This window comes from Tauraco erythrolophus, chromosome 6, assembly GCF_009769465.1.
Source record: "Tauraco erythrolophus isolate bTauEry1 chromosome 6, bTauEry1.pri, whole genome shotgun sequence".
In the NCBI taxonomy this organism is placed as follows: Eukaryota; Metazoa; Chordata; class Aves; order Musophagiformes; family Musophagidae; genus Tauraco; species Tauraco erythrolophus.
In genome coordinates this window covers 33914280-33938820 of record NC_141470.1, presented here as the reverse complement: position 1 = coordinate 33938820, position 24541 = coordinate 33914280, and the positions used below count along the sequence as shown (strand labels likewise).

The 24541-nt window shown below is 51.3% G+C and overlaps 1 protein-coding gene across 9 annotated transcripts in view; it reads right to left on the bottom strand.

Moving 5' to 3' along the window:
* Positions 1-712: 712 nt before the first annotated feature.
* Positions 713-24541, bottom strand: part of SLC8A3 (solute carrier family 8 member A3) — a 101731-nt gene continuing 77902 nt past the window's right edge. Inside the window, exons 2-8 of one of the 9 annotated variants that reach the window (XM_086613081.1) lie at positions 21974-22077; positions 12636-12657; positions 5136-5142; positions 4167-4280; positions 3291-3390; positions 1413-1685; positions 713-1089 (exon numbers count right to left, since the gene is read on the bottom strand). In XM_086613081.1, the coding sequence (XP_086469207.1) occupies positions 713-1089; positions 1413-1685; positions 3291-3390; positions 4167-4280; positions 5136-5142; positions 12636-12657; positions 21974-22077 (997 nt within the window). Of the gene's footprint in view, positions 1090-1412; positions 1689-3279; positions 3391-4166; positions 4292-5135; positions 5143-12635; positions 12658-18812; positions 18834-20835; positions 20852-21973; positions 22078-23349; positions 23468-24541 lie in introns of all 9 variants that reach the window. The other 8 variants (XM_086613079.1, XM_086613080.1, XM_086613072.1 and 5 more) reach the window with 8 other exon arrangements.

The window sequence follows — 24541 nt, the reverse complement described above, 5'->3', positions numbered from 1 at the left end:
TATTAAAAATATATCAGTCTTGTGATGTTCTTAAAAAAGAAAGAAATGGAAGGCGGTGAGGGAGGAAACGAGTAATAGTGAAAAAGTTCTTTGACTGTGTCACAGTTTTCTGTGGCTTCAAAAAATACCCATGTTCAAATCCAGCACTGACGGCAGCTTGAAGCTTTAGAGTAGACTTTTAACATTTTTCTGTTTTAGTAGTAAAAAAGAAAAAAAAAAACAAGCAGCGTGCCCCCCTCCCCAAACCAAAAAGCAACAAGCAAACATAAGAAAAAAAGGAAAAAAAAATCATATTCCTGATCAGCTTTCTGAAATTCCCAACCAGTAAAAACAAGAAAATGTCTGCTTACAGCAGAGGGGTGCTTGGGAGAAAAGCAGACAAGCCCCTGCGGGAGAGGTGGCCTTTGGAGATGGCTGAAACTTCTTAATCTCATTGAACAGGGTCAGTGGCTGGGTTTATTCTGCTTTGTTTTATTTCAACACTTGCCATTGTTGCCTTCTTTTCTTTTGTATCATTTTGAGTGGGTTTTGTTTGGGTGTTTTTTCACTCTGTGATGGTTTTGCCCTTCTTGGCGCCCAGCCGTCCAACCGTCTGGGCAGCAGCAGCCGCCCCTGATGGACAGCCATCTCCTCCGGTGAAACCGCGCTTCCAGAACTGGTGTCCGGTGAGGTAACGGAGGAGGGGGTCCCTTTCCCAGGCGGCATCCACCGCCTAAAACCCCTTGATGTAGCAATAGGCCTCCAGGGTGGCAAAGAGGATGTAGAGCAGCCAGAGGCTGACGAAGAGCAACGTTGTGGCCAGTTTGCACCCCCGAGGGCCACCCAGCTCCCCCCCGAGGTGGGGCCGCCGGCGGTAGAGGAGGACGCTGATGCAGATGAAGGCGAAGATGGTGAAGAGGGTGACGGAGAAGGCCAAGGTGCCTGCTGACACCTGGAACTCCTGCCCCTGTGACGCCCAGTAGATCGCCGCCACCGACCACGCCAGCCCGATGCCCAGGAAGACGTTGACAGCATTGCTGCCCGTGACGTTGCTGATGGAGGCATCGGCATACACATCCTGGATGGCCGCGGCTTTGCTGGCGAACGTGTCTGGGGTTGGGAGAAGAGGGAGGAGAAATCACTGGGGGTCCAACAGAAGAAACGGGCAATCCTTCATGTCTAGGGGACAAGGGAGGCTCACATGTGGCACTGGCTAGCTTGGGACACAGACCTCTCCTGATGCACATCCCTCCTCCCAGGTCCAGGGACCCATGTTGCCACCAAGTGGGGTGCGGACCTTGCCTGGGGACAGGGCACTGTGGAGCCCCTTCCCAACCTGAACCCCATCCCCATGACAGAGTTGCTTCCCTGAGGGCAGGAGAGTGGCCGGAGGCCTTTCCTCCCACCCCGTCTCCTCCCTGCGGCCACCCTACCTGGTACTGAAGTGCCGAAGGCGACAAAGACAACAGCAGTCACCGAGTCCTTGAGGCCGATGGTGCAGCCGAAGTGGGAGGCGAGGTCGCCAATGACGGCCGTGAGCATGCCGATGATAAGGATGGAGACGACGAAGCAGGCCCAGCCGTTGCAGTACTCGGTGGGGGGCACACAGGCAAACAGCACCTTCCAGAAGACCGTCAGGAAGTGCATCACATAGTCGAAGCAGGACGGCAGGCGCTCCTCACCGGACTCGTCCTCATCCTCGTCACCTGCTGCAAACAACATGGAAGAGAGATCCAGGCTCATGATGGGATGGGTCAAGATTACGGGGCTGGACTGAAGCCCATGCTTGGCTCCCCACCCCAGGGCTCCAGGGATGCAACTCTCCTGGGACAAGGCAGCATGGTGCCGGCCACGACAGTGGGCTCAGGGGACATCAGGTCCTCCAGTGACAGGTGTGAGGCTTGGGGAGAGGAGTGCCTCCTGGGACACCGGGACACCTCAGAGCCTGCAGGGCTGGGGAGTGGCAGAATGGTGTGTCGTACCCACAGAGGGGCATCCCCATCGCTGTTCCCATCCACATGGCAGGGGAGTTGGAACTAGATAATCTTTAAGGTCCCTTCCAACCCAAACTATTCTATGATCCACAGGCAGTCACACAGTATGTAGTTAGCCTGTGGAGATCACTGTTGAGGGGCACCAAGAAGTCACACAGGCTCCTGATGTTTTGGGGGGTAAAATAGCAGGACGTGATAGACTTGGGAAACTGGAGTGACCTCTTGGTCCCCCCACACAAGAGAGCGGGCTGGTCATCAGCAGCATCCCCGCAAGAAATTTCTCATCTGTGCGGGGATATCAGCAGCAGCAGCACTGCAGACCCTTGGAGGGGTTCCCTCCTTAGCCTGGTGGGCCAGGTCAGCCCCAAGGCTGGAGGCACTGCTGGTCTCTGTGTGGATCCAGGACAACCAAAATAAATTGGTGAAAGAGAAAGCAGGTAGGCAGCACAGAACAGATGGCATGAGAAGGAGAGAAATGGAAGAAGAGAGAAGCAAGCCTGCTTGCCACAAGGATGGAAGTACTTTTTCCACAGAAGCAGTTTCTCTTAATTGCTAGAAGGAAGAAAACTGAACAGCCCACACCTCGTCTTTCATGTCAGAAGAAGCCCTCTTGGCCACTGATGACAGCTCAGCTGCCTGCCCACCTGCACTACAGCTGGGTGGAAAACAGGCCTTTGGGAAAGATGCCAAATCATCAAGAAAAGGTTCAGAAAAGTGCCCGAGTGTCATTAATGGCATAAGCGTGCCTGAAAGGTCTGCTCCACAGCTGCCTGGCTCTGGAAGCCATGAGCTCTCCCCAGGCAACAGCTGGCAGGTGTCTGGGCCTTTCCCTCCACCAGCTGCTGCCTCGTGGGGCAACATCTCCTGTCCGCATGTGGGAACCCTCCCTACTCCAAGCGACTCTACTGGTCATGGCAGACAGGACGTCTTCCAGCAGCAGGAACTACCTGAACAGGACAGCACTGGGCACACCGGGAGTCAGCAGCCCAGCCAGGATGGGATTTTGCTGCCTGTACACAGCTCATCAGAACACTGAAGGAGCAGGAGCATTGCCGGCAAAAGTGAAGTCTTTGAAAACTGGCATCCTGGATGGCTGCACACCAAAAGATGGATCTTGTGGGCTCCCAGCTAATGCATCTGCAAAAGTCCAGTAAATTTGGAGCAGAGGAGCTCTTTGGACTGGCTTTGCTGATGGCCACCATGTACGCAACAGCTTCACTGTCTGGGCAGACACTGTCTCCTGTGCCCAGACAGATCTCATCCTAGGCTGCATGAACCCTGGGGATGCTGGTGTGGGTTTTCTGACATCCCACTCACCTGCGCTGACGGTAATGGCCTCCATGAACTGATCCCTCCAGGAATGTGTCCCTACAACCAAAGCCAGGTTTGTCTTCTTAATCAGCTTGTCCACAGTGCTCTGTTATGAGAATAAAGATGCACAGCAATTAAACTGGCTGCTAGCAGGCAAGGCTGATCTTGCAGTGCACTGTGGTCTTGCTGACCTTTCCCAAACTGTTGAGATGCCACAAGCACGCTCCTACAGTCACATGAGGGTAGATTTAGATTGGCTATAAGGAAGAAATTTTTACAGTGAGGGCAGTGAAGCACTGGAACAGGTTGCCAGAGAAGTTGTGGATGTTCCATCCCTGGAGGTGTTCAAGATCAGGTTGGATGAGGCTTTGAGCAACCTGGTCTAGGGGGAAGGTGTCCCTGACTATGGCAGGGGTGGGGGATGGAACTAGATGATCTTTAAGGTCCCTTCCAACCTAAACCATTCTGTGATTCTATGGGTGCCATCAGTGGAGTTGGGCCCACCTTCTCCCTGAACAGGCTGACCCAAATCTCACCAGCATCTGCTTCTTTGCCACTCCTTACTCCAGAGGAAGCTCCTTCTTCCTTGTCTCTGCTTCACCACAGATAGATTTGCTCCTGCCCTCTCCTGGATACTGGCTTCTTCTGCTTCCAGCAGGGCTCCCTTGTCTTCCTTCCTTCACCTCTGCCTACCAGCAGCTACATCCCCTGGCACTTCTTGTAGCCTTCTCCCATAGTTTATTGCAAGCTCCTTTTTATCTTCCAGCAGCCCTTTCCCTGCACACACGGCCACCCCCAACCTCCTTAGCTCTGCTTTCCATGGCTGCTCTTCAGTACCACACAGCTTTCCCCTCCTGGAGAACACCAGGGACAACTACTGACCTTGAACTCATAGGACTCCTCAATGATGACTTCTAGTTTGGGATGCTCGCCAAGTATTGGTTTGCCCATCTCTGCAATCCTCTTGGCTTCCTCCTCTTCAACCGTCAGCTTCCTCTCAGCCACCTCTGTGAAAGCAAGGTCAACATCAAGCTGTAGACAGCAGCCCGGGAGCACCAGGGCACAGTGGGGGCTTATCTGCAGGGCCTGAGCATGGGCTTCTGCAGCCCCTTCACAGCTTGCTAAGCTCACACAGCAATTTTGGGGGCAGTGGTGGGGTGTTGGACCACTGAAACAAAGGGCCAAGATTTCTGAATATTTTAGTCACCAAAAACATATATAACATAGTTTTAATTTATTTTTAAAAAAACCCCAAATGTTTCTTCAGCCTGCATTAGCACTCTTGGATGACGTATATCGCCCCACCATCCCTGCAGCAGCCACATCTTTGGGGAGGTCGAGGTACCGATTCATTCTGCCATTTGGCACGATCATCCTTTAATACAACTCTGGTGTGTTTCTTGGCTTGAATGAACAAGAGACAGGATCTTTTTATTCCCTCTGATTAGAAAATCACTGTTGGCATCCTGTGCCACTCAGTGCCTGATCTAATGCTCAGAGATACACGTGATCACAACCACACATGCACATACCTACATGTTCCTCGCGTTTGGAAAACAAACAGGAAGAAGTCAGTCAGAAGACAAGTGGGTTTTTGCTTTCACATTACTGGATGTTTAGTTTCTGCTGGAGGAAACTAAACGAGGACCCCAGGTCAGCAGTTACCACCGTGAGGCAGGAGGGGTGCCCTGTGGGACTGCCAGGAGGTGCAGCATGCTGAGATGACCCTGTGTCAGGCTCACCTTGCTGATGACCCAGTGAGGTACCTGGGGAGGTTCTGGTTGCCTGGACAGGAAGGAGCACCTCAACCAGCAGGAAGGGTGCCCTGGCACTGTCCCAGCCCTGACCCACGTCTCCTCTCCCACCCACACACCCAAATGCAGGCACATGTGGTTGGGCTCTTTGAAAAGCCTTAGCATCTCAAGAAGAAAGCTGGGTTTCCCCTGGCTTTCCTGTGCCTGACCAGTTGGGCATACGAGCTGCAGCACGCAGCCCAGGTGAGCTCATTCAGGAGCTGGAGCTCTGCAGAACCTGGGCCGGGGGCGGGGGGGGGGGGAGCATCGCAAACGTGGAGCATCCTGTTCTGGCTGTACAGTGGGTAGATGTTCCCCAAGGTTTCCTGTAGAGTTTACAAACACCACAGGTAATGCCTCAGATGTGATTAATCCCATGTGGGCTCCAGCAGATCTCAAACTCTGCACCAAAAATCACACAAATTATAAAGTCCCACTGAATCTAGTTATAAACTCTGCCTTCTCTTTGCCAACCTGCCTAGATGGATTGCAGACTGTAAGCCTTGCAAGACCTGCAGAGTTTGTAAAATATATAATAACTCCTGTGGCAGGTGACATTATTATAACCCATCACAGAAGCAGAAATAACTACATCCATTATCTGAAATCAATGACATACATCAAAACCATCACTGCTTAGCTCAAAGACAGTGTACACTGGATTTGGGAATCCCCAGAAGCTTACAAATACAGAGGAGCGCAGCACTTGCAGAAGAAGATGGGGGGGAACAACTGCAGGCAAAGGCCAGGCAAGCACAGAGGGGAGGAGGCAGCTGAGCTGGAGAGCTGCAGAAACAGGAGTGAACCTGGACAAAATGTTCTGCCTTATGCTACACTTGGAGGCATGAACTGATGATCATCAGTAAGAAGATTCAAGTTACTTATATCCACTTAAGCAGGGAGTTTTCCAAGACAGAGAACTAGAAAGACCATTCTGCCTCTACTGGGAAGGATATGAAGATGACACGATGTATCCATCATCAAAAATGCAGGTGTTTACACACCAGTTGCCATACCACATACGTGGCTTCCTCCGGTCTCAGCTCTACCGTAACCTGAAGCTCTGGGGAGGAGGCACCCTCTGCTCGGCGAGGCCCAGCTCGGCAGACGAGCCGTGACAGTGCTGAGCTGAGTAAAAGCACAGCAGCCATCCCGCCTGGGCTGCGAAGCCCGGGCTCGGGGACAGTCTGGCTCACTACCACCTTCGCTAGGAGATAACTACATGGGAATGTCTGCGGGTTCCAGCTGGTAGCACGGTCCCTTGGGCTCTCGCCCACTGGCTGCAGTTGCGCAGTGCAGAACAGAGACATCTGGAATCAGAGGAGCTACCTTGAAAACAGGGAACATTGGACAGAATTTTCTCAGCTTAACAACTCCAGGAGAAACAATGGCAATGAACCTCAGTCCCCTCTTCGACCGATTTGACAAAAGCCTTTGGCACGGTAAGGCAGCACGGAGCCTGGCGCAAGTATTGGCTATCTAGGCAAGGCTGAGCTGCAGGCAGGTCTGTAAGCAAGGGCAGTGCAGAAAGCCTTCTCCTCCCTGCAGGGAGGGGTATCCGACATGGCTTTATCCCAGAACCTGGCATCTTGCTCATGCTGGTTTATGTACCTCTGCCAGGCAGGGCAGCGTGAGACCTGAAACCCTCCTCTGAGGACGAACCCTCCTCCTTCATCCCTTCTGACTGTGGCCAAGGCTGTTGCGCAGGCTGCACGGGAACCCCCATGTCTGTGGCCAGCAGCAGGACCTTCACCTGCTGGCGGCTGGCTTTGTTGACCCTGCAAGCCACTTGTGGCTTGCCTCACAATTTGATGAGAATAGCGATCAATTCCCTGGCAGCTCTCAGAAGAGAGTAAACCAAGGGATACACCCATGTCCAAGAGTGGACAGAGAGCTCTGGTGGCCCCAGTGCTGGCTGCAGCATGAGCATGGGACTGGACACACTCCAAAGTGAAGGCAGTGGTGCTCACCACAGCACTGAGGGGCTGTGGGACTTGTGCTGTTTCTGAGGACACCTTGTCAGCAGAGTAAGCGCCACCAGAGGCACCTTCAAGCCCTAGGTAGGCCACTCGTGGTGAAAGGACATGCTGACCAGTGACAGAGACCTGCAGCCTGCTGACAGCATGTCCGGCAAGACATGAATAATGGAGGCCCTGCTGTCACCACGCAGCTCCTCTGTGGTGAATACCGTGAATTGAAGCACAGAGAGAAGAAACACGGCCGCACAAGAAGGCACGTCTAGGATGTCCTGCGGGGGCAGCTGATTGTATACCACTCCTAGGCTGTCTTTCAATGTCAGCTGCAGGAGAACAGGCATAGGCAGCATCTCCAAATGAGTACCTCGCAGCAACGTTAACAGAGGAAGCTTGCAGATAATGAACAAAGGAGGTAATTCCTTCATGCCTCATTAAAAAGCAGTCACATTTGTGAACGTGCAACAGGAAGGCAAAGCACAGAAACCTAGCAAACTTCAAAGGACAAGCTTAAGACCCCAGATGACATCTCTCTTGCCCCAATCTATACTCACCATACAATTAAGGGGAGAGTTAAGCACCTCCAAAGAGCCATACAAAGCACCTACATGTGTCTGCCACTTCTCCCCACCTACCATTTAGGATACTTGAGTACCCTGTAGCATGAATCAGTGACAACCTCTGCAAAACACCAGACCCTAACCTGAACCTGCTCCAGGCCTGCTGGGTCTATCTGTTTCCATGGGATGCCATGGACTGAGTTGAGCCCTGTGCGTACAGATCCAACAGCTGAGAGGGAATAAACTCTTTCACCATTCCAAGGGCAGAGCACACTCCCAATGCTCTTGCCTTTCAGAGAAGCACTTCAGCCAGCAGCACAGTGGATCAGTTTGCCTTCAGAGCCACAGGAGGCCACTGTCTCTGCAGCAAGCATATGGTAGCCACAGGCTCCCATCTCCTGAGGGACCAGGTGTACTGATGGGGGTCTTGGAGGGGTCCTCCAGGAAGCAGGGACAGGGCATGGGTGAGGTGTGTCGCACATCACCCCAACGGGTTGGCCTGCAAAGAAGACTATCAAGGGCTGCGATAAATAAAACACAATGGGCCAGGGAGAGAGACACACTTTTTTAATTTGGAAGGTCAACTCTGTCAAGGTGAATGCTGCCAAGCTGCAGCTTAATTATTAAGTAGCCTGATTTCTGTTTGTATCAGCATCAGTACCTACTTCTCAATGCGGATTGCACCCTGGACTCCCTGCTGTCACCCCCAATTAAGCCTGATAAGGTCTGGCTACACCCAGCAAGAACAAGAGCTTGCCAGGACCTCCTGGGCTGCCTCCACCTCCTCCCTGGGAAGGGGAAGGTGGGGAGATAAGGGTCCCCTAAACCCTTGCCTTCTCTGGTGTGTAAGTGTGTGCTACTATCGAGTGTTAGCAACCTATCTGGGCTACAGGAGCATGCACAGGCTGCTACGGCTAGGCAAGCTGAGTGTGCTGCTCCTCATGCTGGGAGCCCAGGGGTTAGAGAGAAGGTCCTACAAGCAGGGGAGGCAAATGGGTCTGGTAAGATCAAAGGCTGGGTGCGAGGAATGAGGATGATGTCCACTTTTGCCCAGGCTGTAGCAATGGCCACAGCTGGCACCTGGTAGGCGCTGGACCCAATGCTTGCTTGCAGGAAGTGAGGAGAGGTTTTTGGTTAAACCACTCCACGTTCTCACTTATTCTGCCTCATGCAGGGTCAGTTCAGAGACCCTTAAAGGTAAGATAGACAGGAGAGGCCAGCAGCTCCTGGTTGTGGTCCTGCCACTGTCACACTCTACAGACCTGGGCATGTCCCTGCCATGCTCTTTCCTCAGCTCTCTCACGTGCAAGGCCATCCTGAGACTTGATCTGCAGCTATTTGCAAAGTGCTTTCCAACCTACACGTGCCAAGCAGTTTCTTGGGCTCAAGATTCTGTAAGCAGATCCCCTCCTCCTCTGATTTTTTCCAGGGGAATGGGGAGCACCAAGCAGTGTTCCCACATGGTGCATTGCTCCTGGAAAGTAGGTACTCCACCAGCACTTGCTAGCTAAACCTCCTTCACACCAGGGGGACTAAATGGGAACTGGACACTGCTTGTGTCCCTCTGGACACATAATAAATCAAAGTTAGATAAAGCCCATTTCCATGGGGTAATCTGGCCACTACACCTTCTGAGCTGCAACGGGCAATAGGAAGGCACTGTGACACCGTTAGAGAGGTAGCTGCCCATCACCTAAGCAATGCTGCAAGACTACCAAACAGCCACGGACCAGTTTGTATTCCCTGTCACTTGCTGAATAAATTGGATTAAAACCAGCGATGTATTCACGCAAGCTTGCTATGAAGGCCATTTCACACCCCTCGAGCTACCTCTTCTCCATCCATTTCTAGAGTGGGCATGTATCTAAATGAAGGTCACCCCTTCTAGGGACTGTACTGCTAGGAAGAAATTAAAACAATTAAAATGGGATATTTTTTTTTGTTCTTCTTGTGGCTCAATAAAATATAAACCTGGCTAAACAAAGTAAACAGTGAGCACAAATAAGCTTCTCTCTCCAGAGCGGTGTCGAGCCATCAGTCACAACCAGGGAAGACTGCTGGCTCTGGCCAAAAGACACGCCAGCTTTTGAGGTTAGCATATGGATATGCCCTTTACTGAAACACATGCACAAGCACCGGCAGCCTGGGCTGCTTTCTAAAAAGGGAGAAATCTGCTTACTTAGCCCTGAAAGCTATTTTTGAGGCATGATACATCCCATATACATGCCCCAGCGACCTTAACGCTAACTGGGAGATGCTGCTCATACATTCATGAGAGGGAGGCTAAGGCACAAGGCTGGGAACTGCGCATTATTCCACTGCTGGCTCTGCCTTGAGATTGCTGTTGACATGACTGTCCCCGACAGGCCAGTCAGCTGGCGTCTCTGCTCCCCAGTCCTTCCCACTGCAAAGAGGACCCATGAGTTTTAATGCATAAATAAAGAAACATATTTAGAAGTATTTTTAGTTTGCACTGGGTGAATATGTGGCAATGAGGGTAGAAAAGTATCTACCATTTAGATAATTCCTCATCCCTCTAAAAATCCGAACCTCCTGAGCCCAAAAACTTGCAAGTCAAGCCTCTGCTCATGCTTTCAGTGACTTTTGCAAGGCTGGAAAGACCACCTGAGCCACTCGTCCACTGCTGGCAATGGCAGGGACAACTGGAATAGCTACGCACTTCGGTACCAACTATTTCCCTGTATAAAGAGCATACAGGGAGATCGCTGCCAGTGCCAAAACAAAAAGTTATGCATCAGAGTAGTTAAAAAAAAGACAGGTTTGGCTCTCAAGTCACCTCACAGACACCCTACACTACTATGGCCCTCTGCAGCGCCAACAGCAGCCACTGGACACTTGGTCAAGCAAGGCTTTCAAAAGCTTTGCACACCCTCGCGAGTCTGGCTCGGAGAGCCTGTCTGGAGGAAACAAATGGTGAACTGAACCTGTGCCAGAGGCTCTTCCCTGCCCAGTCACTTTGCCTTGCGTAAAATCCACAGCCTTGTTTTCCCAGGGAGGGCTGGGCAAGGCAGGCAAGCAGAGTCAGGATCTCTCGTTTACCCACAGGTAAGGGCTGCTGGGAAAAGGGAGGCTTGGGCTCATCCATCGGGTGCTCTGATGGTGCTCATCCATCGGAGCACCCCAGGCCTTCTGCAAAGAGACGGGGCCACCACAGCAAGTGGGGGCTGTGCTGCTGCTGGCCCCACAGGGGCTGCCAAAGATGCGGGGGGACGAACGCTCCATGACTGCGGAGGAGAGCCAGGGTGCCCAGCAGTGTCAGGGAGGCAGCCCCAGGGAAAGGGGTGCTGCTTTGGCAAAGCTATGTGAGCTGCTCAGGGAAGGAGGGGATGAGGAGTGGGACCAATGGATTCCACGGAAACGTTCAATAATGCAGTTTTTTAAACAAAAATTCTTGCGCGTGCATGTAATCTAAATCTAACATGACATGGACTAAATGAGGACGTCACTTCTCTCCCCACTGATTAGCTGTGATTGCTGCAGAGTGACACTCCAGCATGTGCCTCTGCGGTGAGCGGGGCTCTGCTCGCCGGCCGGCTGCCAGCTTGAAGCGCGTGCGAGGACTGAGCACTGTGAGCTCAAACCATCAGCCAGGCACATGCCGTAGGCACAGAGGGCACCTCAGGGTAGCCCGGCAAGAAGGGGGGCACCCCCGGGACTCCCCTCCTTCCCAGACAGGGAGGAGGCTTTTCTTTATTAACTGGAAAGCAACTTTCCATAGCTGGTGACCAAGTTCTCCAGTAATGGCTGCCAAAAGCAATCAGACTGGATCACAACAGAGGGATGAAAGTTATGTTACTTTAATAGAAATTACTTTGTTCATGGAGTTCTGATCAAATTAGGCAGCTACTGAATTAAGGCAATGAAATTACTGGGAAGGAGGCTGTGCTCAACTTATTTCCAGTCCTCCTGGACCTGAAGAAGTAACAAAGGAAAACATCCAAAACGCTCTGAGGAGTTTTCCATAAACACCCTAAGCTGATATTTGGGGAGCCGGGGACTTCTGCCTGCCACTAGCAATTTCCTAATTAGCCCGATATCCGATGGGCTCAGGCCATCCCCTGCGCAGCAGATTTGGCATCCTCCGGAAAGCAGCAGAGACTGAAGCTCGCGTGGCAGATGCTGCTCCTTTGATTTGCAGCACAGCTCAGGCGTGATGAACACTTGGGTTTTCAGCTTTGCTTGCAAACCTGTCAGACTCGAGCTCCTCTCTGCACCCTGCACGCCTGCCCTCATCTTTTGACAAATGTTTTTTTAGCGCAAATTCAACTGTAATCATATCTGGAATGGAAGGAATAAGAAAAATACAGGAGGTGCACATCGCACCACAGTGGGATCAAGAGAGACTGACGTAACAGGGATTTCGGGAAAGAAAGAGGGGGCTCAGTATCAATAAACGCAAAATCCTGCAACAGGGAGAGAAGATGAAGGCTACAGAGCGAGAGTTGAGGATAAGAGGGAAAAGGTGCTGATGCTTATTGTGCTCTGGTAGCACTGCCCTGGTGCTGGGGACCTTCGAGACCCTCCAGGATAGGAGGTCGAGAGCATTCGGCTGCATGCACTGATCCCGCATGTGCAGGGCACACCCACACAGCCCTGCACCCCCACGCACCCCAGACACCATCACCTCACACCCCAGGAGTGCCACCCCCGTGCAGACGAGCCCTGTACTCCCCGGTGCATCAGCACAGTCCCAGCCCCAGAGCTGCCCAGAGAGAGGGTCGAGTCACAGCCCCAGGCTAGTCAAAGCTGCATATTCTGCTTTGCAACCCTGGCCAGGTCATTTCCCAAAACCCTGGGGAAAAATGTGGAACTTGGGGAAGGCTCTTAGACATCAATCAATCAATCACTGTCATGTTCTTAATGCATTGCTCTTAACTAGCTCCTGCTGGACGTGAACACCGTGAGCTGGGGTTGTCTACAACACAGCAAACACAAACATGGGAGTCGCTGAGCGAGGGCGACGAAAACAGAACCAGAGCAGGCAGAGGAAAGGAGAAAAAGCACTTACCTTGGGAGAGCAGGAGGGCTGTGGGGAGAGAAGGACATGAAAAAGACAGGGAGAGAGAAGAGAAGAAGAGGGAAGAAGTTAATATCCCAGGGTGAAAAGCTGTTTTGCAGATGACGGCTGTCAGTGAGCAATGGACGTGGCACAGCGCACGAACTCGCCAGGGCAACATGCCGGGTGCAGGCTGGGCAGCAGTGATATGGAGAGGAGGCTGGTGAGCACCGGGGTGCTGGCTCCCCAAAGTCATACCCCCCCAAGCGAAGGCAGAGGGATGGGATGCGGGCGGGGAGTAGCAGGGGGGGAAAGGGAAAAGTTCGGGGGGGGACACGATTACACTTGCCATCCAGGCCTGATGCAACCTAAACTGACCCGAAGGCACAGGAGGTGCCCTCGCTTCAGCCAGAAGTGTTTGGTTGTGGCAGCACTTGGCACAACCAGGGAGGCCCCGGTAAAGCCGTGAGTGGCTGAGAAGAGAGGGTGGCTGGGGGCGACAGGCAGCTCACTGGGAAGAGGATCATCAGGGGCAGGCATTGATAAAATGGGTGCTGGTCTCCAGTGTGAAATGGGGCAGTGGGTAATGTGGCTGTGCGTCACCCCCTGGGATGCCCTGCCTCACCTACACCTATCCTGCGCCCACCGCTCCTGGAGGAGGTCAGGATGCTGAGAAGATCACAGGAACACATAAAGCATCACTGCTTTAGGACCTCCTGGCTCTCTTTGCTCCCAAGAGCAGGTCCCCCAGACAACGCCACACAGGCACGTGCCAGGCAATGCCATCGCAGTGGGAGGAAACTGGGAGATGTGACCACGTGGTCCAGTGAGATTAGAGGTAGGAAGAAGGGAGGAGAAGGGGGCGAAGGTCCTTGCAAGGGATGACCTTACCCTGACTTTCCATACAGGTGCACTCAGCCCTCTCACTGCCTTGGGCAGTGGCCTCCCGGCCCTCCTCACCTTGATTTCCCCACTCCCCCAGAGCCATCACAAAGAAATGTCTGGCTGGATCCCTCTTACATGTTACCCCTAGAAAACCACAGCCTGCATTCAAGTTTCAAACTAACTACAGGAGAGTCCGTATAACAAAAAAATACTGAAGCCTCTTAAAGAGGGGCCAAGCACCAGCTCCATGCCTTAGCTTCAACTTCTACCTGTCCTTCAAACAGCAAACCAGTCCCCGAAGACTTGGTTGCATGCTATGACAGTATTGTAATTACTAACACTAATTATCATGCACTTGAAGTCTCAGAAGCTTAAAACCCTCTACAAAGACTGAGTCAGTATTAACAGCCCCGTTGGACAGATGGCAAACCAAGCAAAGAGAGGCTAAAAGGAACATTTTGCAAACTCAGAAGTGGGCTGGAGTCCAAAAGTGCTCATTTACCCCGACTTGCTGCTTCAGGCCTCTGAAAAGCAGGCACTTTTGTACAGATGCACCTAGCTGTAACTGTTGCTGGTTTCAAAGTGATTTCCTAAGCGATTTGTCAAAGGTCACACAGCACATCGGTGGCAGAGCCGGGGAAAGTAATCCTGAGTCCCGGCTCCCAGTCACTTCCCTGCTCCATCAGGCAGCATCCCTGGGCACAGCTTTTCCAACAGCCTGTGGAGAGGCATTGGTCCCGTCAAGATCTTCATCCACCAATCCATTTCCCCAGCTGGAAATACTATGGGCGCTCCAGGGGATCTATGCGGGCAGGTAGAGGCGCAGTGAACGGGGAAGGGGCAATGAAAAGGCTCCTTGCTGAGCACCCCTCCTGTTTCAGAGTCAAAAACCTTCGGGAGAACCGTTTGTGAATATGTTCTGCAGCACATGCAGTGCCACAGAGCCATAAGAACAGGATGTTTACTCTGCCCGCACCACCTCCTGTCCAGGAAGTCTCCAAGAGGCCTGTCACTGCCCCTTATAGTAGGAATCTTGAGTCTCCTTGTAGCTGCAGCTCCATGCTACCCTGTGGCCTCCTTACTATTCCATGGTCTTCTGGTTCCTCAGACAATGTGGGGAAATTTAATTTGCCTTTTGCAATTACAAGCATTAGTACAATGGGTCGATCCACTGTTCAAATTTAATATAATGAAATATTACTGGGCCCCCAAGCTACTGTGGTTATTAAAAAAAAAATAATCATTGGTTCCTCATGGGTTTTAAAACTGTTATTCTAGTGCTCTGGGATTTGAGTTTATTTTTTTTTCCCGTTTGCTTTTAAGCTTGCAAAAGAACTATTTTTCTCCCTTTCACTTATGATATGATACATGAATATTTGAAGAAGCCCATAAAGCTATGAATGAAACATCAAGAATACAGCATGCAGAAAGCCGAGGGATTATTTTATCTTCGCGTTTCTGAGTGAATGCTGTGCACGCAAGCAAGAAAATGATTTCACGGACTAAAGGTTCCTTCCTGCACACGCATCTGCTAATGTGCCCTTAGCCCTGACCTGCAACATCTCCTGACAGTCCATCTGGGGATACCTTTACCTGTACCAGCCCCACTGATGGCCGCCGTGCCGTCCCCATCCTGCAAGCCTCCCTCCGCTGCCCCGGCTCCATCCCTCCATCCCTCCCCAAGGCACCTGTCCCCCTCCTGCACTCCCGCTCTGCACATTGAGCTCCTGGTGGGGCCAAGTCAGGCAACCTCATTGCTGTTGGCATCTCAGGTAGTCTCAGAGGCTTAACGCATGTATTCTTCCAGGGAGCTGCTAAAATTAGCTCAGCAGTCAAATCCAAAATAGCAGTCCCAAGTACCCCTTGCCTAACCCTTGCACGGTGTAAATGCAAACACGTGTGCCTGCAGACTCTCTCAGGAGACCCAAAGCTTTCAGGTTTGGATCCCAGTTCCTCCTTTACTGGGACTTCTCTGCCTTGCAGGCCTGGTTTTTACTAGGCAAAGTCAAAATCATGTGCATGAACTCTGCTTCCCCTGCCACCCCTGAAAATGGACAATTTAAGACCTGAATTTAGCTGCTAAAAAAGCTGTTTACTAATAAACTATTTCATCTGCATGTTTTCAGTGTATTTTGGGGTCAAATCCTGCTGCGACATGCGTGTTGGTGTGGGTTACAGATCAGGAATTGAACTCCCTCCTGCTTTAACTCTACTGAAGCCAAAGAAGGTTAAACCAAGAGGAACCAGGCCTGGGATGGGAGCAGACCAGCCATCGGGCAATCCTGTTGTTTACAGCAACCTGGTGTGCTAAATGTGTGTCCCAGCCTTTTTCTAAACAGTGAAATATCTTTTTCTGCTGTTTACCTCTCAGGGAGATTTGATGATGCTGCATGCTTTATTCTGCACTCATTCTTCATTAACGTAAATCTTTTCTAATCAATATCCCTAAAGACTCCAGGAAGCCACTGTGTAGATAAGAGGATGCTTGTTAAAGGCCTGGGATTTACCGAGTGAGCTGAAACGAGGGAGAGGAGGCTGGATTCTGAGGAGACCGTCACTCTCACAACAAGGCAGTCTCAGGCAGCAAAAGGCAAGGAGAACACCTTGCCTGCACCCCACGCGCACCCAAAGGAGCTCAGTGACCACGCAAACCACGGGCTCAGTTCCCCAAAGAGGTAAGGATCCCCCATCTTCCAGATGTAACTGTCCACAGGCTCTGCCTCCAGGTTTGCTCACTGAGGTGAGCAAACTGTTTCCCTAATGGACTGTGAAGAGCTATAAATATGGGTTTTTTTTTTAATAGTCTAAACAAGGCAGAGATTTTGCAGCACTAACGTGAACGCTGTTATCGTTGAAGTCAATGGCAAAGCTCTTGCAGACTCCAAGAGACTCCTCTCCATCAGGAGGATCAGCAGCGTTCAGCTTTATCACAGAGCTGTAAGCAAATTACTAAACCTTCGGGGAAGGAGATTACAGCAATCTAACATTTCTTTGTTATTCCCATCAGCAGCTGATGGAAGAAGGACTTCCTCAGCATCTGCCCACACTTCAGAAAACTGCAGCACATGTGCTCAAATATCAATGCAGCTTATCTTAACCAGGCACGGACCTTCGTACCAAGTCACATCATTTCATCAATATTTTGATACAGATAACTTGCTGGATCAATCCAGGCTAGGAATCCTTTCTTTGCAGTTTAATCCTTACTCTGCGACTCCTAGTCACATGCTCCCTCTGGCACACGAAGCTTTCCCATCGGGGATGCTGACACTTGATTAAAAGGAGATGTGTTACAAGATTTGTCCACACCAGTTGATTCTGTGCTGGGAGGGCTGAGAGGACTTCAGACAAAATCTTCCCAAGCCAGGTCATGCCAGCAAGCTGTTTAATAGTGCTTGCCAGCCATCTGTGCTTCTGTTTCCAGTGCAGTCGTATCTTGTGAGAGACATGCTTGCTGAAGCAAAATTTTGCATGAAGGATCTTGGTCCCTTTTACAAAGCGTAGCCCTCAAGACTCAGCCTTCACGCACCAGAGGCCCTGAGGTTGAATCTTTCACCACTGTGTCACGAGCAGGCTCCCAATTACCCTCATGAACCATAATTTTCCAAATGGTATTTTCACCATTATCTGCTATCAAACAAAATCTCCCAGAGTAGCTTCACTTGCTATTGGGGCTCCATCAACACTAAGGTTAACCACATTTTAAGCCAAAGAGCAACTTTATCCAGGGAAAGCAAAGCAAGTTTTTCTCCTGTAATCCAGGACTGCGAACAAAGCGTGAGAGCTGATATGTGAAGAAAGTGTTTCTCCAAAATCCTGCTGGGCTGACAGCAGCAAAATCCTCAGTCCGAGTTACGAGCTGGGATGATACCAGAGCTGCCATGACAGCAAGAGTCAAACCAACAGACAGCGTCTTGTCATACAGCAAAAGACTTGTTTCACTGCAGGAACACTTTAAAAAGGCGCTGAAAAAGGATGGCCAGAAAGGTGGCTCAGGGTGCTGGGAGGTTTCAAAGCCCTGCAGCGCTCAGTAGACAGGGATTCACTTTACATGACCACACATACAGAGGAAAAATGAGACAAGAAGGATTCAGATTAACTTCTTAGAAATGGAGAAGACAAAAAAATCAGGAAACCTGAGAAATGTCCAGGAGGATAGAGAAAAGCAACATTTACCATCTTTGCCAAGCAAAGAACACAAGTCTCTCTTCGATTTCTTTTCACTCATTCGCTTCGCTATAACCAGCTCATGGCAACCACCATCTTTGCTAGTGCTCTTTGTATTGGATATGCCATCACTGAGTCAGTATCAGTCTTCATCACAGACCAGGCTGGCAAGATATCCATTGCAGATCTATTCTCATCTCTTTGAAGTATCGGAGCACGTCAGCAAAAAAGAGCTGCTGAAGTAAAACTACTTGATGCGGTTGTTTGGATGATCAGAAAGTCTTTGAAAAACTCCAGCTGTAGACAGCAACCGGTGAAAAATAACGAATGGGCTGTAGGACAAGGTTTGGTATTGTAGATGTAACATGCATATAAGGGGGGAAAGCAAAGAGCAGGAGTAAGTGTTCAGCTCTCCGTATGGCAAGGGCTAACAACCAAGTGCCCCATGGCTCAAAGCAGCATGGCACTGATATGACTGGGGGTGAACAGCAAGGAGCAGCATCTGCACATGATGAAAAATGTTTCAGTCAAAAGGCTGTTTCAGGGCTGTTATGCACTGTGCAGGCCCTGAGCAACCTGAAGACAGGCTCATGTTTGGACCAGCACAGGTACCTTCCTGCGTAGAGATGATGTCCCCCAGTAAGTACTTGCAGGTGCAAACAGCAAGAGCAATAGGACGAATTTCCTGCTGAGTTCTGGCCCTTGCAGAGATCCTCCTGGAGACATGCAGCCTCACCTAATTGTGCAGCCCAAGATAAGGAGGTTCCCCTCTACCCCACAGCTCCAGTCAGAGCAAGCAGACGTTCCCTTGACTGGTGGCGAATGCTTTGTACAGGCACGCGTATCAGACAGCAGAGCCAGTAATGCAAAACGACCATATGGCAGCGAACCCTGCTCCCACCTGCTGTCCTCTTTCGCTGTGTGTCTATCAGGAACTGCTGCCACCACAGTCAGCAGCAGGGTGGGCACCCTCACGGACAGCACAGGGGATTTCAATAGCATGGAGCTCCAGATCAAGTCCTGCATCCAAAATAAGCCATCCAAACTCTTCCCCGAGTTGGTTTGAGAGGCACGCATCTATTCTCTGGATCACCAGCCCTGCTGTCACCTCTGTCTGCCCTTTAGGGCACCACGTTTCATCACTGATTTCATCACTGCTACCTAGCTGTGTCCTTAAGGTGAGGTCCTGGGGTGAGTGCAGGTCTCAGCACGGAGCTGTGATAGTGCAGGCACAACTGCGATAGACCGGAGGTCTCTGCGTGAGCCAGACCCCAGATTACTTCCAAACACGACTGCCAGTCAGCTTGAAGCACCTAACACTGCCCTGCTCCCAATGGGGCCTGAAAAGATGTTTTGAAGACACTACAAAGAGCCACCTGAGAACACCCAACACTCCTACAGCACCCTAGGCACCGGCTCAGTGGGACAGAGCTAAAAGTGGGAAGTAACAACAAAATAAGGACACGCTGTTAAGAAAACATCTTTTGCAGTGCTGGAAACAAACGTGGGTAGCCAAAACCCAGAGAGACTCTTCGTCAAAAGCCACCCAGCCTGGGCCTCCCAAGAGAGGCAAGATCTGTGCTATGCCCTCACTGTGTCAGTCGCATGGGGGACTGTTCCTCACCGCAACAAATCCAAGTTAAGTCCCAGCCAGGCACCTGTGTGTTGGGATTTTCCTCACAGTCTGTTGATGCAGAACAATGGCACCGCCTGTGCAGCGTTGCTGACCTCGCAGCCCGCGGGGCCGTATCGGTCGTGCGTGTGCTTTGCAATAAATAAGCCATCGGCACTCTGCCCACGATGGCGGCAGGGACACGCGTGCTGGAGCCATTGTGAGCGTCCCTTCCCGACGCTGTACGGCAGGTCTCACGCCTCTCGGGCTGAGCCGGCTGCTCACGCGTGTGCCCCATGTGTGCTGGCGACAGCTGTCCATCACTTCCAACACTCTGCATGGGAAAGCCTCGTGTAGCTCCTCATTCTTCAGCTCAGGCAGAAGGTATGCTTGTCGGCGATGCCACAGCAAGCAGCACTACGGAGCTGGGGATCTTTCCAGATGCCCTGGAATTCATGTAGCGACTGTGCCACCTTGTGCCAGCAACATTTACCAATGCATTTTATTCTCTTGCTTCTTAAGATTTTAAAACCAGGGTGCTTTTGCTCTGACTTGTCTCTAACGAGGCCAACCAGGGCTCTACATCTCCTCCTCAGCACGGTCCTTCACTTCCTCCAGGTACAGAGGGTGCGTCCGTACCTGTGGCAAGGGAAGTGGCTCTCTGCTGCAGATCCTTTAGTTCGGCTCTCATCTCCTCTCTGCCTGTGCCAAATCAGATGGTCCCACTGACTCCAGCTCATGCTGCTGTAAATGAGACACCCACAATATGGCAAACTGCCATCATGGTCCTAATAATAGTGAGGACATTTTGCAACTGAACCACCTTAAGGGCTATTTGGATTTTTTTCAAATAAGCATTTTTATTCAGCCAGATGCAAAGTGGCCTATATGGGAAAAAGAAATGTAGGACTTCACAAAAACCAGCCCGATACTGACTCCGTATCCTGAAACTCACTGGTTCAGTAAAGGATGCAGGGCTCACAGAGAGCGGACAACTGTGCAGAAACTTCAGTGTGATGCTCCAGGCCGAGTAGTGCATAAGCAGGAGAGAGCCAGAGGCAGATGGTTTTCCTCCTGTACCTGGTGAGATGGAGGTGGGAGCTCTGTGGACAGGAAGGGGCACATGCAGAGAGGAGACCCCAGGGTGATTCTAGGGCTGAAGACTTTGCTGACACAGATTCAAAGAGCTTAATCTCCTTAAACTTTCAAGAAGGAATCTGAGTGCAATACCGCTATAGTGAGCAGGTACATACACAGAAGGTACAGCACGCTATATAGGTTTTCACCTGGTGGAGAAAAGTAGGAAAGTAACTAGTGGCTACAAGCTACTACTTTGTAGCTTGATGATTTCTACTTAGATGCCATGTTCACATCTTTACCCTAGAGAGCCATGAACTGCTGGACCATACCCCCATGGGATGTAGCAAGCTTGTCACGGCTTCCACTCAAGGGCAGTTGGATTTTGGTGAAACCTGAGGGCCTGTGCACAGTGAAACCTAATGTTCCTCATTGCCTGCAGGCTGCAGGAGATGGTCTAATGGCACTAAACTATGAATCCTCCTTGTGTTTACATTTTACAAATCCACAGATGCTAGATGACATTGTCATGCTAATGCAAGCTGTGCCTATCCCAAATGTCCTGCAGAGCCTTGCATGGGAGCTAGGACTGGCCAGAGGGCAGGTGCTGTGCTGGCCAGATGAGAGACAGATGTTTCAGTGATGCATGGGCAACTGCCAGGCATTCCCATCACCTGCAGCAGCACACAGGAGCAGAAATAAGCCCATGGGCACACAGGTCTGTCTCTACTCTGTGTCAGACACCCAGAACGTGTATTTGAATTCCCTTTTGTAAAGTGTTTCTGGTTAAAGCTTGGCCCTCCTGGGTGACTCCAAAGCTGGTGAAGCCAATGGCAAGACTCGCTCAGTGACAAAGGGGTCAAACAAGGACAAGGAAAAAGATACATCTAGGCAAGGCATGACTAAAAAGTCAGGGTTTATCCCCACTCTAATCCTGCTCTGCTGGGAGATCCTGGTCTCACTGCTGATGAAGTAGGACCTCGGCAGAGGTCCACACTCTCTGTGCAACAGGCTGTGATCATTTGCACACATTAAGGGTGTTTTGAGATGAAATACACAGAAAATAATTTTTAAAAATAAAGGCAAAATGAGATACCTCACACCTTCCCTCTTCTCCCATGGGCTTTTCACTGTGCCTCGTAGGGACTCACGAACACCAAGGCAAGGCCACTGGCAGGCAACAATGAGGGAAGGATGGGGTGCATATGGGAGGAGTCGAAGGGGCAGCCATGCATTATGCCCTTCCCTTGCCTTTCACATTCCCCAAGGTCCCGGCAAAGGAGCAGGAAAGGGGAGAACAGCAAAGGTGTGCTCAGAACAAAAACAGATCAAGACAAAGAAACCCAGTCAAAATAATATGGCCTCTGTGGCTCAAGCATTGCACAAAAGGAGGATCAGAAGTAAGCTGGGCTCTAAAAGGCAGAGATAACACCGAAACAGGGTGAGAGCGAGAACACAGGAGGGCAGAGAATAAAAGTCAATCCATCTACAGTGGGAGGAGAAAAGGAAGGAGGGGAAGGAGGAGAGAGAACATTACATTTTCTGGATTTGGGGTTTGGAGACTGGATTGTGATTTTTTTTCTTTTTTCATAACAGATCTCACACCTGATATTCCTCGTTCCATCCATTTCGGTTCACCAAGGGCAATGAAGAAATTCTCCTGCCTTTCGTATTCCTCCTCATCTACTATCTTAACCCTTACGGTCTTCCTGTAGGGACAACAAGAGAGACAACCATGTACAGTGGGTCAGCCGGCCGGAGATGAGGTGGCGGCGGCAGTAGCGGTGGTGGCGGCGTGGACTCCTGGCACGCAGCCCCTTCCCTGGCAGGGCGGTGCATGTCAGCCTGCCTGCTGGAATCGGGGCATCCGTCGCAGCTGCTCCTTGGGGAGCGGGAAGGTATTAGGAGGAGAGGGGGGCTGGCAAGGAGGTGAGGAGGGTGGGAGAGGGGTGAGGAGGACCTTGCTGATGGTTAGCGGGAGGAGGTGACTTCTGCAGCACATTTTTCTCAGTGTCACATGGTAATGGAAAGGGTATCGTCTGCCTGGAAATCACCAGGGACCACCTTGGGGTACCCACTGTGTATTAGCTGGAAGCTCAATTGCTTCTGCTACCCTCACAATTAATAATAAACCTGCAGGGGCTCTGGGCTGGGAGCCTGAGGAGAAGAGAGAGAGGCGGGCACTCACATACACGTTCCCCACACCATGGGGGTGCAGTGGTTCTCTGCCAGCGAGCTACAGCTCTGTCAGCTGCGAAGGAGGCTGATATTTCTAATTTACATTTTTCAAATGGCACAGCTTATTGGTTTTTCTCTTTGATAGCGTCTGCCTCTTCCCCCTGACCTGTTCCCTGAGCGAGGATGCAGCTTTCCTGAGAGCAGGCAGCTTTGCTGGGACCTTGCGGGGCACACAAAGCTGCTGCGAGCCCTCAGACAAACCAAAGCGGGGTGTCAGCTCCTCCCTGCCCTCATCTCCCACTCCCAGTGCCACTCTGCAGCAACCAGACTGGAGGCTTCACAGCTTTTGCTGAGTCCTCAGAAATTACAGGAGCTGCTTCTCTGCCGGGCCTCGATTCCTGTCTCTTTCTAACATGGGTCTGACTGGGATGTCCTGTAGGACTAGGGCCAGGCGATGATCCTCTGAGATACTGGATGTGTTTCCAGGCAGCATCTTCTTGCTGACGCTACAAAATTTGCTCAGACCCTCCAGCAGGGACGGCAGAAGGTCCCTCTCGAGTTGCTGCAGAGACACCAACACATTGGACTGCTCTCCATCCTTCTCTCTCCACCCTCCTCACCACTTAGCCTCTGCCCGGCCCCAGCATCGCTCCCCCCATGGGTACCATGTGACACGGTGTGTGCGCACAGCAGTGTTTAGGGCAGAGCAGTTGGAGACAGAGAGACGTCAGAGGAAGAGGAGAAGAGGAGGAAGGAGACAGAAGAGAAGAGGAAAGAAGAACATTAATGTTAGTCTGGAGGGCCAGTACTACACCTTTCTGTAAACTCATATCCACCATGCGGGGGCTCATCAGCTCAATGAAGAAATTCTTGGTTTTTTCATACTCCTCATCATCAATTACCTTGATGTGAACTGTTTTGCTGTGGATGGAAAAATAGTGAGTGTCATAAAGCGGAGAAGGGAACAGAGAAGCAACAGTGGAGGAAGGTACAGAGTTGAACAGGGACATTAGAGAGTCAAAGTTTTCTCACCCACTGAACAAGCTCAACACGGCCCTTGAGAAAGGTTAAAGCCCAGCTCCTGCAAGTGACACCAGACAATTTTCTGTTTAACCCAAAGGCATGATGGCAGGCCACACTGTGCAAAGCAAAATCAGATAAAATAGTGTTGATCCCCTGGCAAACCATCGAGGAGCTCAGGAGCCGCCCGCACGGCAGCTCGCGGCTTAGCTTACGGGCAAGGGGCTCTGATGGCCGGCAGAGAAGCAGGCACCCCTCACCCTGCTACCTACCACGCGCACACACACACGCACGCACACGTGCAAAAGCAGACGCAGGAGCACACACACCCCGCAGGCACCGGGCTGCTGCCTCTCTGCTGGCAACATCTGCCTGCCAGGCAGCTGCCCGCTGACCACGTGGGCCACGGGGAAACCCTGCGACCTGCAGCTTGGAGATCTGGGTGTCAGAGTGAATCCCGCTCCCCACAGCTCTATGGCCACATACAGTCCTCCAGCTACAGCCTCCCCATGCTCCCTGCCCATCCTCAACATTCAGATCAGGCCCCAGTGCATTTTGTGCACAACTGGTCTTCGCTGGGGATGGAAAGGAGGAGAAGAGCAGGATCAGCAATCAAAGAGCCTGGAAAAATATCCCCAAGCTGCAAATCAATCTGTGGCTCAGCCAGGAGCCCCTGGCATTAAATACACCCAGGATCTTTGATCCCACAGCGCTTCAGAGTTCACGTTGTCCAGCCCTGCATCCTGGGGATGCTGCCACTGCAAGCAGCCCTCTGAACAGGAGAGTTGATTAATTGTCATCGCTGCAGCTTGTGTTCCTACTAATGTCATTAACAACCACAAAATTATCCAGTCCTCCTACAAACTTGACTCTCAAGTCATAACTGCTTCTGCACTCTGACTGCAAAAATCCCATTTCCTGTTCTGGCTCTTGTTTTTGGCATGGTCCCAAACCCTGTCTTTCAAATGATGGCAT